Source organism: Daphnia pulicaria, chromosome 4, assembly GCF_021234035.1.
Source record: "Daphnia pulicaria isolate SC F1-1A chromosome 4, SC_F0-13Bv2, whole genome shotgun sequence".
Lineage (NCBI taxonomy): Eukaryota > Metazoa > Arthropoda > Branchiopoda > Diplostraca > Daphniidae > Daphnia > Daphnia pulicaria.
This window is the reverse complement of record NC_060916.1, coordinates 19686778-19700062: the sequence shown is the minus strand read 5'-3', so window position 1 is coordinate 19700062 and position 13285 is coordinate 19686778. Positions and strand designations below refer to the sequence as shown.

Below are 13285 nucleotides of genomic sequence, written 5' to 3'. Positions count from 1 at the left end.
TTGGTAGATATGAATTAAGCATTAGATTAGCTCGTAGACAGCCATTTATTCACCAATTTTATGTTATCACAGATCTAGATGAAGGTTGTATTTTAGGCTATGATTTCCTCGCAGCTAACAAGATTGTTATTAACCCCAGTGAACGTATTATTAGTTATACACATGAGAATGAATTAAGAAACTTGATCATACCCCCTTTATCAATATGTTCAATCAGTATAGCCACACCTCCACAGCTCGATTTAGCAGGAGTCCCAGTCGAGCAGAAAGAAAATTTGAAGAACCTGTTGCTTAGCTATTTTTCCCTTTTCACCGAAAATATTAATGAGTTGGGTAATGCGAAATCGATTAAACATTCAATTCATACCACGCGATTACCGGATGTTATGCCCATGAGGCGCACTCCAGAGAGATTGAGATAAGTAGTAAAAAAACAGATTGAGGATATGTAAGAAATAATATGATTAGACCAAGTACCAGCCCATTTGCCTGTCCTATCTTGCTCGTAGCGAAGAAGGAGAAAGGTCAAATGAGGTTTTGTGTCGACTATCGCCCGCTAAACAATGTAACAGTTAGAGACAGATATCCAATTCCCAATATTAAGTTGATTATCGATAGCCTTCACGGCGCAAAATATTTTTCAACTTTGGATTTGCTCAGTGGATATTGGCAAATCGAAATAGAAGAAAAGCATAAATACAAAATTTGCTTTCATATGCGCGTATGGACTTCATGAGTTCAACTGCATGCCTTTTGGTTTGTGCAATGCTCCGAGTACTACTTTCCAGAGGGAAATGAACACCTTATTTAAAGATGTCTTATATGAATTTGTACTTGTTTATTTGGACGACATCATCGTTTTTAGTAAAACGATGAATGAACATATTCGGCACTTGCGGATAGTATTCGACCTGCTAACACAAGAGAATCTTAAACTTAAGATAAGTAAATGTGACTTCTTTAAGACAAAGATAAAGTACCTAGGACCTAGATAAAGTAGCTAGTGGATTTCATCCCGACGACGGGAAAACACGTTCCATACTAAACTACCCTGAACCGTTGAACGTTAAGCAATTATCGTCCTTTTTAGGTTTGGCTAATTATTATCGCAAATTCGTGCGCGAGTACGCGGAAATAGCTCACTTCTTGACAGAACTAATGAAAAAGATAGTACATGGGTATGGGGCGAGAAAGAAAGGGACGCCTTTCAACGTATCAAACATTGCCTAACAAGCAATCCACTTCTGAGGTATCCAGATTTTACCATGGGAATTTCTAGTCTACGTGGACGCCTCAGGATACGGGATTGGTGAAGTATTAGCGCAGATACAGTATACACCGCCCTCAGAAACGGATCCAGAAGCCATACACGGAGAACACGAAGTAGTAATAGCATACACTTCGCGACATTTAGACGAACGAGAACGAATTTGTAATATTTCAGAAAAAGAATGTTTAGCCATTGTACATGCATTAGAGCATTTCAGACCATATCTTTATGGTAGAACTTTTAGAGTATTTACAGATCATAAACCGTTAGAAACGTTGATGAAGAAAAAGGACCCACACGGAAGATTAGCACGTTGGGCGTACGAAATGCAGGCATATAATATGACACTTATACACCGTCCTGGCCAGGAGAATCAAAATGCAGATGGTTTAAGTAGACAACCACTCCCAGTAATAGGCGCTATATTAAAAACCCGAAATAATGCAAAACGATTGGATAACAGCACAACGTAACGAAAAATATTGCAAAGAAATAATTCGAATAATTAGTGAATGCGAAAACGACAAACAAGAATTTCAATTTGATAATGCAGGTTTACTCGTAACCTATGACGGAAAAAATTGTAGTACCAAAAGAAAAGATAGAAGAAATACTAAAGATGAATCATGACCACATGTTAGTAGGGCATTTAGGAATTGCAAAGAGCTTAGCGAGAATTAAACGCCAATACCTTTGGCCCGGACTAGGCAACGACGTTAAAGCATATGTGAGCAATTGCATCACATGTGCTAAACGCAAAGCCTACGGCTCAATTAAAGCACCAATTAAACCTTTGCCACCTGTGACCAAAGTTTGGGAACAGATCGCAATGGATATAGTTGGACCGGTCACGGAAAGTAGTAATGGAAACAAATATATATTAGTTCTGTCTGATTATGCAAGTAGATTTGTTATGACCATTCCAATGGAGAATCAAAAAGCTTATACGATAGCTGAACACTTATTAAAGAAAGTTTATACTAAATATGGTCCACCAGAAAGAGTACTAACCGATCAAGGTACCAATTTTCTTTCAAAACTTATCTCTCATATCTGTGTGTTATTTAAAATCAAGCAGATCAAGACCACTAGTTACCACCCACAAACAGATGGCCTTGTAGAAAGATTTAATCGCACACTATGCGATATGCTTGCTTGCTATGTTAACGAAGAACCAGAGTCTTGGGATATGTACCTCGACTTTGTTACATTCGCTTATAACACTTCGCAACACTCAAGCATCGATAGTTGTCCATTTAATCTATTCTTTAAACGTAATCCAATTATACCCAATGACAATGCGATAACGCAAGACGTTCAAGTCTTTGAAGACGGCAATGACTACAAAAAACTTTGGAAAAAAGCTCTAGAATATTCAAGAAATAATCAGAAAAAGCGCAAGTAAAGCAAAAGCAATCTTAGGATCAAGGGAGTAAATTAATGATTAAAAATCAATGATCATGTTCTTTTAAAAGCATATGTAACAACAGGAAAATTTAGTAATAGATGGATAGAACCTTACATAATATCTAAAAAATTATCTGATCTTAATTATGAAATTATAAAATTAATTAACAACGTAGCCAGTACATTATCCAAGGACAAATTTGTTGTAAATGTAAATAGGATTAAGTTGGTAACAGAAAATCCAAATGAAGTATTTGTTTCAGATACCACCCCTATAATAGCTAAAATTTGGGGTACACCTGAAATTTAAAAAAATATATACCTAACCCACGTGTAATCCTAAACGTAGAGGCCGAAAACCTAAACAGCAGCAACCGCAACCAGATACAATTCTAAGCGCATCAAACTCTGACACTAATATGCAGACCCCTATTATAGTAAATCATAGATACAATTTAAGGCGTAGAAATTAAATTTATAACATTAGTAATAAGTTTATGTTTTCCCACATAAATGGAAACAAACAGCATTTTTCAACAAACAGCGTTGTTTCTTTTCCGTTACTTCTTTTCCTCTAGCATTTTTCTTTAAAATTTCTGTCACTATTTGTTTTCCCTTTTCTTTCTTTCGTTTTTTTAGTAGTTTGATTTTTAAAAAAAAACAATAAAAAGAATATTCCCGTGTCGTGTTGTTTTGTCTTCCATATTTGTGCCAAACTTTAAATTGGCTGAATACGGAATATAAAATGCGGCGAGAATGAGGAAATAAAAACATAAAATAACAAGAGTAAAATAAGCACAATTCAATCGAAGTGAATGAAATAAATCAGGGCGGACAGTAACTGAATTAAAAACAAAGATCAATAGCTAAACACGAATAAAAATAACGTCGAAACTAACACGAATCAATTCGATAAAAAAAAAACCCTATTTTGTTTTCAGTCGTTTTCCGTTAGGCATAGGCCTACTGTTCAATTATTCTCTAAACTTGAAAGACAAACAAGAGATTAGTAAAATTCTTCCTAAAAATCTCCAACTTACCTTACAAAAGCATATCTGATTAGAACAGTAAAAGTAAAATATTCTTCAACATCATTTTTACAAACTCTATACAATTTAAAAAATAAATAAACAAAATGAGTCAATGACCCCGCTGGCAATATGCATACCTTAACGAAAGTGAAAGCATCGCTCAAACCGAATTTTCACAAGAAAGTGAACGCATACGCCATCTAGCGCTAAAAGTAAGAACCACCCCGCTCATATAGCAGTTATTGTAAATTTTCTCTCCTTCCGTAATAACCAACACGAGCAAATAGATATAAACTAAACCTTTCCCATATAAAATTCAATCATATTAAAAGTAAAAGTTAACCTAAATTTATCATAATACCCTCCATTTTCTTCAGTCAAGTAAAGTAAAAAAAACCTCCATTCTACAAATTCCCCCACAATACAAGCATATTTTCGTTTTTCTATCATTCATTTTTCTTTCTCTCCCCCCATTTAAACTATAAAAAAAAGAGACACAAACTTTCGAATATTAAAACCGAACTGGAGCGACAGCCACCATTTCGCCACAAAAATACAAAGAAGATTAACAACATGGTGGAGTTGACTATACAATAATTCCACCCAGACGGCGCCATTCAGCCGATGTATCGCCACTTTCAAAACAAAATGTTAAGGATGACTATCTATATCCTTCTACTGCTGAGCGTCTACGCGGTCGCCTTCGAGACTACAATTTGTAACTGCAAGGATCCAATAAGACGAGAACATCTCCGAATCGATGACGAACTTTGTCAGCCAATTCGCCGCCCGACTGAACGCAACGCAGACTACGCTGTTTGGACCGATAGAAAAGATGGATTGCAAGTGCGCGGTTATTGCCCGACAAACGTGCAGTCGACACAACGGAAGCCGAATGTAAGATCATGGCACAAACCAAACGTTGTGAAGAAATGCCGATGAAATTTGCCGACGGAAAATGGCTGTACGTGCCGGAACCATCAGAAAGTGGTGCGTGGATGCGCACTATATCGACTCAAGTATTGAACTGCATGGTGGAAGAAACTATAATTCTACATGAAGAAAACGATTTGATCGACACTCCATTGGGAAGAGCTAACATCTCAGATGGTGTACACACGCATAACCACATGACTTTAATCTGGGATGTGGCCGATGCAGATCGCATCGCACACACACCGCGGCTTCTCACACAAGGAAAGGCTACAATCACTCAAACATCTACAGCAACAACTTTCAAATTAGAAGACGACTCCAATCAACTAGCATATACTCATGATTTAAAATTGAGGACGAAAGGAGCCCGGAAAGACACGCAGCAATGGAGGAAGAACAAGAAGAAGGAGAAATCGTAGACGAAGAGGAAGAAGAAATTTATGAAGAAAGAGAGGAACTGGAAGAAGGAGAGATCGTGGACGAAGAGGAAGACGAAATTTATGAAGAAAGAGAGGAAGCAGGTGAAGAAGAAAACTCGGACCAAATGGTGCCTTGTCGTTGGGAATCATTAGTACCCTATGCGGATACTGATGAAGACTCAAATGACACCATCATCAATCCCCATAACCCAATCTAATTGTTTCTTTTATATATTATCTCGTTTATTATACTTATTTCACATTTACTCGTTTTGGTGTTGTTATAAAATTTTGCCAATTATGTATTAGTCAATCGCTTTCTCTATACAATATATGCTATCAATTATGCTTGTTCAATTATTGGGTTTTGTTTCACCCTCCTACCCAGAATTTCTTCGGGTAAGGGAGGAATGTAGCGAGGCGGGAGCGATGCCTCTCAAGGTGAAAGCCGTCAGCCTTTTATGACAAGGCAGGCGCTTTCAACCTTGATACTTAGGTTGCTTCGGATGGTGCAATGTTAATTGCGCCATCCGACAAACATCTTTCTCTTCTTGCACCACCACATCCTGGTGATGGTGCAACTGTATACGTGTCTTTATCTATGTTGCAATAACTAACCCCAAGTATAAAAAGCCCACGCTCTGCCTCATCCCGGCAGAGTGATTCCGGCAGTGTACTCCCTAACAAGTGGTAAATAAAGTTTCCTTATAATCTACTTTGTGTTTGTGTTTGTGTTAGTGTTAGTATAAGTGTAACTTCAGTGTGAGTTTATATTGTGATCGTCCAATCATCACACGAGTTACTAATCGGCGACTAATCGGAGGCTCGCCTTTTTTTCTGGCAATATTCATTTGTTTGTAAGCTATAGCCTATATATATTTGCTTATCGGATTACTAGAACGTTTTGGTCCAACCCCTCTTTTTTTCTACCAATTTTTCTTTTCTGTATGCGTAGCCTCTGCTTCCATTAGCTGTTCTCATTTGAAGAGGTGGGGATAATCCCCTCCACACAAAGTGTATTGTGTGTAGCCTTTTTTGTTTGTGTGTGTGTATGTGTGTGGACAAAATCCGGCGAATTTTGACACTCTTGAATGCCCGCAAACATACAAACACATGGGGCTGTACCGCAGAGCGGATGATTGATCCGATTGTGGTCGATATTATGATGCAGATTCCCTTTTCTTTTTTTTTCGTTGTTGTTTATGTATTACTTCCACTTTCTTCCTCTCCCCCTCATTCACATTGACAACAATTGTGGTGAACCCACTAGCCGTTCGTCTATGGCGGCTGTGCTGGCAACATGAACCGTTTCAAAAGCTTCGATAGTTGCACCACCTTATGTTCGCCATCCGATCGAACTAGACCAACAGAACCGGCTCCAAGCTATCCTTCTCCTTCAACCTCTAATGGTTTTTCCTTTTATTTTCTTTTCAAACTTTTAATTTTGAGCGTTTTTCCGCTTTAATTTCCGCTTTAAATCAATGCGATTTTTTCGGCATTGTAATTAGCTGCTTATTTAGTTCATTGCTTGTTCGGTGTGGGGATGCCTTTAGTGTTTTACAAGACCATTAATTCATTTATTGGTTCCCCTAACAGAAAATGAAATCGATGTCGGACCCCCCGAGTCGATTAACAAACCCTACGACAGTGAACCGTGTTCTGAGGCCAACGCCAATTGTCGTGCTATCAGTTGTCCATACGGAATTGAAAGGTATTATACAATATACATAGGATTCATGTGAAATATTCCGACTAAACAAAGTAACATTATCATTCCAGGTTCACATCCAATTCCGGATGCGATGAATGCCGATGCTACGAGCCTTGCCGTGGCTATTCATGCCCAGAAGGGACCGAATGTCAAGCCGAATTGGTTCGCGATGAGTCCGATCCTAATCAGTCAGCCACTCGTATCTAACCTGCGTGCAGACAAGGTAATAAAGCATTTCAATTCGAATCGTCATAAACTAAAAGGGAATATTATTTTTAGTCAATATTAAAGAGGGTCAGTGCCCTTCAATTCAGCGACGAGGATCAAACTGCGAAGAAGAATGCCGCTCTGACGCTAATTGCCAGGGATATCACAAGTGTTGCTTCAACGGTTGCGGTCGCTCTTGTCTCGCGCCTGCCACAACATACGACGAACCAACGACAACGACACTGGGCCGCACCTGCCAGAGGTAATCGCCTAACTCCTAGCGTTTTGCATGATTATAGTCATTTCCTAAATGCGCTAAACCGAAATTCGATTGTAGGCACTTCACCGCGAATCGTCGACGGAGAGACTCGTGTGGTGGCCGAAGAAGGTAGCGTTGGCGAAATGCCATGTGAAGCCACTGGATCACCTAAACCAACCATCTATACTGGCGTCGAGCCAACGGAGAGGTATGAAATTACAGAAGCATTTATGGTATTATATGACCAAGTAAATTTCAACGTTGAACAAATGAACATGTAGGCGGTTAACGATGAAGGCAAATTCAAAATTCAATCGAATGGTTCCCTCAACAATCATTGGGGTCCATCGATCCGATGCTGGCATGTACACCTGCATCGCTGACAACGGAGTCGGCTCTTCCGCACTCAAACAAATTCAATTTGAAGTTAAAGGTAGGATGAACAAACCAACCCTTTTTTATATTATTATTTTAAACAATTTGTTGATTCTAACATCTCCTGGACTCATTTATTTAAAAATGCTATAATCAGCTTTGACTAACAAAAACCAACTTCCTGTCCGCTTTTCAAATGACTAACCTATTATAATCTAAACCTTGGTGATTGGCATCCGCTCCTTTCTGTTACGTCAAAAGACCCGACTGTTCGTGCTGCGGATATAGTGACCTATCAGAGTGTGACTGTCGTGACTCTGGGCTCTCCGATCATTATCCATTGTCACGCTTACGGCTGGCCCAGGCCATCTGTGACTTGGTGGCGCGGCGAGAGAATGCTTCCGCTGTCATCGGAGCGTTATGAACAGTTCCGCGATTATTCACTTTTGGTCCGCCGTGTCTCCTTCCGTGATCTGGGCCCTTACACCTGCCAGGCCTACAACGGCTATGGTCACCCTTCGTCTCACACGATGATTCTTATATTCCTTCGATGATTGTCCCGGTTGTGACTCTGTAGCCAGGGATTTGATCGAAGAGCGCTGATATAGAAACAGTTATCAAACTAATATAAATATAGTAAAAACATGGCAGTGGTGTGCAGCGTTATGTATACCATAACCCTGCTGCCAGATTTATTCGGCTTTTATATATATGTTTTTTTCCTCCGCTGCTGCTGTACACCTAAAAACCTGGGCCGGTGCACACGGACAATGCGCACAAAAAAATCCACTAATCAATTAACAATATGGTTGATTAAAACTGATAGTTTTCCCAACATTCAATTGCTAACATCAAAACAATTTGTTAATCAGACTGTGCAAAGTCTCAAAATTTTCACATTGAAGATAGACCAATAGAATTGGAAAAATTAATAGTTGGACAGGAAGTTTCAGTTGAAGGAGCTAATTTAAAGTCAGTCAATCACTATTGCATGGTAGGCTTAGTTGAATTGTACACATGTTATTCATTCCGTAGAGTGTACCACACACCTGGTCACAGCACTGACCACATTATCATACATTTGAAGGAAGATAATTCTTTATTCGGTGGGGACTGTATTTTAGTTTTAAGGGACTGCCGCCCTTGAGGACCTGTACGATTTACATAAACTCACTGAAAACTTTACTTGGCCTTAATCCAAGTAAAATTTAATTTAATAATTTATCCTGGACACGGACCGTCGATTGAGATGAGCCTACATTGTAATAATCTAATAATTTTCTGTTTTTTTGTCTCACTCTGTTCTTGTCGTATTTAGGATCCCATTCAACGAATAGAGTACTATATCCATCATCAAAACGAAAGAGAGAAGCAGATTATCAAATACCTTTTATCTAACCATGGGAATAAACTGTCATTGTTAAGGGTAATTATGAAAATTCAGACTCAAGGTTTTATCTTGCTGCTGAGAGGAATGTTGAACTACAACTTAAGAAATTGGATAAAGAAGGTAAAGTCGGGTAAAGTTAAAAAAATTTGCGATACTGTCGAGCACAATTTGATCGATGGTTCAAAGCCCTATTATTTCTCCCAACTTTCTACAGTGTATGAACTCAAGTAATTAATCAGACAAAATAAACTGAAGCACCTACAGGGTTAAATTAAACATATATTCTTCTAAGTCGCGCCTCGGAACACCTTTGAGAATTAATTAAACAGTTGGCGGAAAACTGAGCGACGTCAAAAGTAAAAGTAGCGTGGGAGGACCATGAGGAAGAGAGGTGACCACGACGAATTCCTGCTAATGCGGTCTTCGCTGGGGCGGAGGAGGAGGAGACATTCGTCTTAGATTAAGAATGAATTCCTCTAACATCTCCTTGGTAACCGGTTCTCTGATACTTCGACAGACAGCTGAAAATATTTTTTTCAATTTACGTGTTCAATAAGAATTGCCGATATAAGAACGATAGCACTTGATTTACCTGTAGCAGTATTAAAGCTATTGGGGAAGCTTTTGTCCGTTCTTTCCCTCATAAAGACCCATTTTCCTTTGCCGTTGTTCATTTCAAATCGACATTCAACTATTTTATTGTCAAGGGGGACCATCTCCTTAGTAGCTTTCATTATCGCAAAAGGAGTGACATTCTTCCCTCCGACAAACAAATAACCAAGACGTTGTCGCAACATGCTAAAAAACAAAATTAAAATCAATCTCAACTACAAGTCTATCTGTTACAGAAAGATAACGAACTTACCCAGGACGGTTTTCGATAACAATTTCTAGTCGAAAATCAACAGAATTGTGAGAAGGTGGTTTCCACTTCAAAACGGATGGGCACTGACCTGGTGTATAGCTCTATTCATAAAAACACACAACATGTTGGCAATTAAAGTTAAATTTTAAATGATTTTGTTGCCATAGGTAAAGTGCAGAATTTTTTTTTACCTCTTCTATTGGTTGGAAAACGAGACCATCAGGTTCATGCCCAAGTTTTTTCATAAACTTCTCTCCTAAAAGAGCGGAGGTAGCTGGTAAATCCCAAAAATCTTTACGTCGAATGCCGATCGGCTCACGTTCTCGGATAATCCGTCCCGATTTCATGGCAACCACTCTAGGTTCAATTATTTCTTTCTGGAATTAAAAATGATATTCAATAAATCAAAAAGAAAAATCCATAGAATAAATGTAAACACTGGTTACCATGATCGTACGATAGCGGATCGTAAAATGTTCTTGAAAAACTTTATTCCCTTCTAGGGAGACGAGATCGTAGATCAAATAGCGCGGATGGCGCATCCCGTCAGCCTTATCAATGACCATCTCACCGTCTACTAAGGTGTCAACCAAATGACGCTTGCCATCATGCGAAGAGAAGAACGATACACCCTCGATCTGAAACACTGCGTTGTCTCTGTCTATAAAGTAGACCTGTTCTTGTCCCATAACAAACATCATGTACCTGAATCCGACGTGAAAAAGTTTAGAGGTACCGTAAGACTATAAAGATTAGATCAATTACCTGGTGCCGTCAGCTTTCCATGACACTTTGTAGGGATTGTTCAGTAGTTGGATGTTCCTTCTATCCATGGAAACTGGTTGACAACCAGTGAATCCAGACGATTTTAACCCCGTGAGGTTTTTGATCCGTTTTTGTACTCTAGATGTTATCTCCATATCGGTAACCAGATTGACGTTGGGTATCCCTTCCATGAATTTGGCTTTGGCTTGAGCCGCTTCTCGTCGTGGTTTTTTCTTCTTGTCACCCGTACTGCCGCCGGCTTGGTCATCATCTTCGTTGTCTTTAATCGTGAACATGACTCTTAGGTTAAGAGCATAGTTTTAATAAAATATACCATCAACAGCTTCTGTTTCTTCTTTGATGTGGGTATCATCATCAGCCTCACAATGCCACATTGGCAAGGCAGGAGCAGGTGTGGTGTCATCTATGTCACCATAGAGAGTGAATAGTTGTCGTATATAGTCCTCCTTGTAGATTCCAGGGGGTCTATTAAAGAGAGGAAACACATGTTTGTTTGTTAAAGGTAAATAAACATATTAGTAAATAGTAGTTGAAACTAAAGAGCACGTCTTTGTCAACCCTTTTTTTTTAAATTCAGGCCGATTTATTCATCTGTAGACTAAATGTTATCCTATTATGGTTCAAACTGGTGAAAGTTACCTTGCTTTAGAAAATTCATTGACCGCAGCTTCTACTGACCAGTCCATGGCCTGTACCAAGTATGAAACAATGAGAAAGCCAGTTCTGTTGAAGCCGTGGGTACAGTGGACTCCAATAATTTCTAAAGGATTTTGAGAAATGAATTCCGTGCATTGCTTGATGAAGAGGTCCACAGTTTCAGGGTTGGGAGTTTCACCATGTCCTTTGCATTTGAGTTTCACATATTTACATGAATTTTTTTCTACTACATTCTTGTCGTAGAACCGGCTGGTATTAGTAAGATCGATCCAGAGCCCAATTTTCATCTTCATATTCTTGACTGATGAAAATACCATTTCAGGGTGAAAAGTATATTCATCGTCGACTTGATTTTCGTATCTTGCATCAAGTGGAGTTTTGAATGCTAAAAATGTTCCTCCAACTGTAGAAAAGGCTTTTCGAGGACAGTGTAGCCACCGTTGAGGAATCGGGCCTGGCCCATCGTCAAGATGCCTTTTGCGGCTCATTTTTCGATATCAGACAATTGTTGTCAAAGTTGCTAAAATTTTACGAGATTTTAACTTTAATTCGCTTTACTTCCTGAGCTGATAGACGACGTCTGCCCACTACGCGTACGAAAATTGTTCTAGCCTCTGGGTTTCTTCTGACGGTTATTTTACCTTTTTGTTTTTTTCCTCAGTCCTCATGCTGTCGTAAACATGCTACAGCGTCCCGCAAGGGGGACAACAAATTTAGCTTTTTTCAAACCACTGTCGGCTGAATTTGAAATTTTTAACCGTTGAAAAATTTCTTGCACAAATGATGTTGATTTTCGGCACAATCAAAGGAACAGATCCTATATCCTTCACCTTCATCTTTCTTTCTCGCACTTTCTAACTGCAGATCAGCGAGAATTCTTTATTTTTTGACTAATAGATGGCGCCGCTGCTCGGGTTGGCCCGAGACCTAGTTGTGGTGCAACTCGATGCCCGCCCCGGACAAAAAATACCTCGGTGGGTTCATATTTTTCTTTTTTTTTCTTTAGCCCCGGGTGGTCCGGGTTGTCATGGCCCGGGCTACAGAATCGGCACAATATTTGTAGCAGGGCACAATATTTGCAATAGAAAATCTTTCTCATAGTAGTTCACAGAACAACAGTCAACTGGTTGCTGTTTACTAATTAAAATTTGGTTTTCCCGCCTGAAAGTAAAGCGTCCAAAAGGATTAGATCAGCCAGTGTATAGGTGTATGATTAATCGAATAATCATCATCATTTCCTTCCTCCCTTTTTATAAAAATAGAAAACAAATAAATTTTACTGTCGACGTAATTAAATGAAATTTAACGGGATAATAGGTTATCTTTATAGTACTACGTGTACATCATCATCTTCGCTGTGATTAACGGCAAAGAACCACCATCAATTATTATTGAAATAACAATAAACGAACGGAATTCGTTTATTCCTGTTCGGCAAATTATATCAACAGTGTTGGGCATGAAAATTGAAAAACTAAGAAACGGAATAATTTTGACTTCAAGCCACAAAGGTATATAATATACATTAATCACAGTTACCGATCGGTGATTCCACTCGCTGTATATTTAAAAAATTGCATCCACCCATCGACACACGCCTATAGATACTGCCCCTTCATGGCGCTAACCTCCTATAATATAAGTATTAGCGGCTAAAATGAATAAAACAAATCATTTCGATTAAAGGAGATGACGGTAGACACTATTGCTTTCTTAGTCATAATCACCGATGTAATGGGAAAGAGAATGACCAGGATAATGAAGAGATACAGTAGTTACAACAGGATTTTTGGTCCTACAAACCTACAATATGTCCTACAATAGCTGAACCGAAGGACCAGACAACGCACATGTCCTTATTATCACCACCTCCTAGTGACCGGGTGTGAAAGCAGCTAAGCCCTCCAGGAGAGTCGAACTCAGTTCACTAAATGACACTATTACCTGACTCCGCCTTATCCGACTCAACCAC

The 13285-nt window shown here is 39.0% G+C and overlaps 1 protein-coding gene and 1 long non-coding RNA gene across 3 annotated transcripts; one reads left to right on the top strand and one right to left on the bottom strand.

Annotated features, from left to right (window-relative positions):
- Positions 1-6399: 6399 nt before the first annotated feature.
- On the top strand, positions 6400-7000 carry LOC124336663. The gene is made up of 3 exons (XR_006917152.1): positions 6400-6472; positions 6660-6774; positions 6843-7000. It is a non-coding gene; the product is annotated as an uncharacterized LOC124336663 (long non-coding RNA).
- Positions 7001-8987: 1987 nt separating this feature from the next.
- LOC124338448 (mRNA-capping enzyme-like) lies at positions 8988-12116 on the bottom strand. 2 transcript variants are annotated; one of them, XM_046792522.1, is made up of 8 exons: positions 11296-12116; positions 10970-11121; positions 10636-10906; positions 10317-10575; positions 10062-10247; positions 9871-9971; positions 9598-9803; positions 8988-9526 (listed from the first exon to the last, which is right to left on the bottom strand). In XM_046792522.1, exons 1-8 carry the CDS (start codon positions 11799-11801, stop codon positions 9417-9419), a joined length of 1791 nt encoding a protein of 596 aa, XP_046648478.1. In that variant the 5' UTR covers positions 11802-12116; the 3' UTR covers positions 8988-9416. The 2 variants fall into 2 exon arrangements, with proteins under 2 accessions (XP_046648478.1, XP_046648476.1); XM_046792520.1 differs by having other exon boundaries at positions 10636-10915; positions 11296-12115.
- Between the last annotated feature and the right edge of the window lie 1169 nt (positions 12117-13285).

Coding starts and splice junctions, on each gene's coding strand:
- LOC124338448 (XM_046792520.1), bottom strand. CDS start 11,801: ATGAGCCGCAAAAGGCATCTTGACGATGGGCCAGGCCCGATTCCTCAA. Junction 11,122..11,295: donor AATGAATTTTCTAAAGCAAG/GTAACTTTCACC, acceptor TCTCTTTAATAG/ACCCCCTGGAATCTACAAGG. Junction 9,972..10,061: donor TTTTCCAACCAATAGAAGAG/GTAAAAAAAAAT, acceptor TTTTATGAATAG/AGCTATACACCAGGTCAGTG.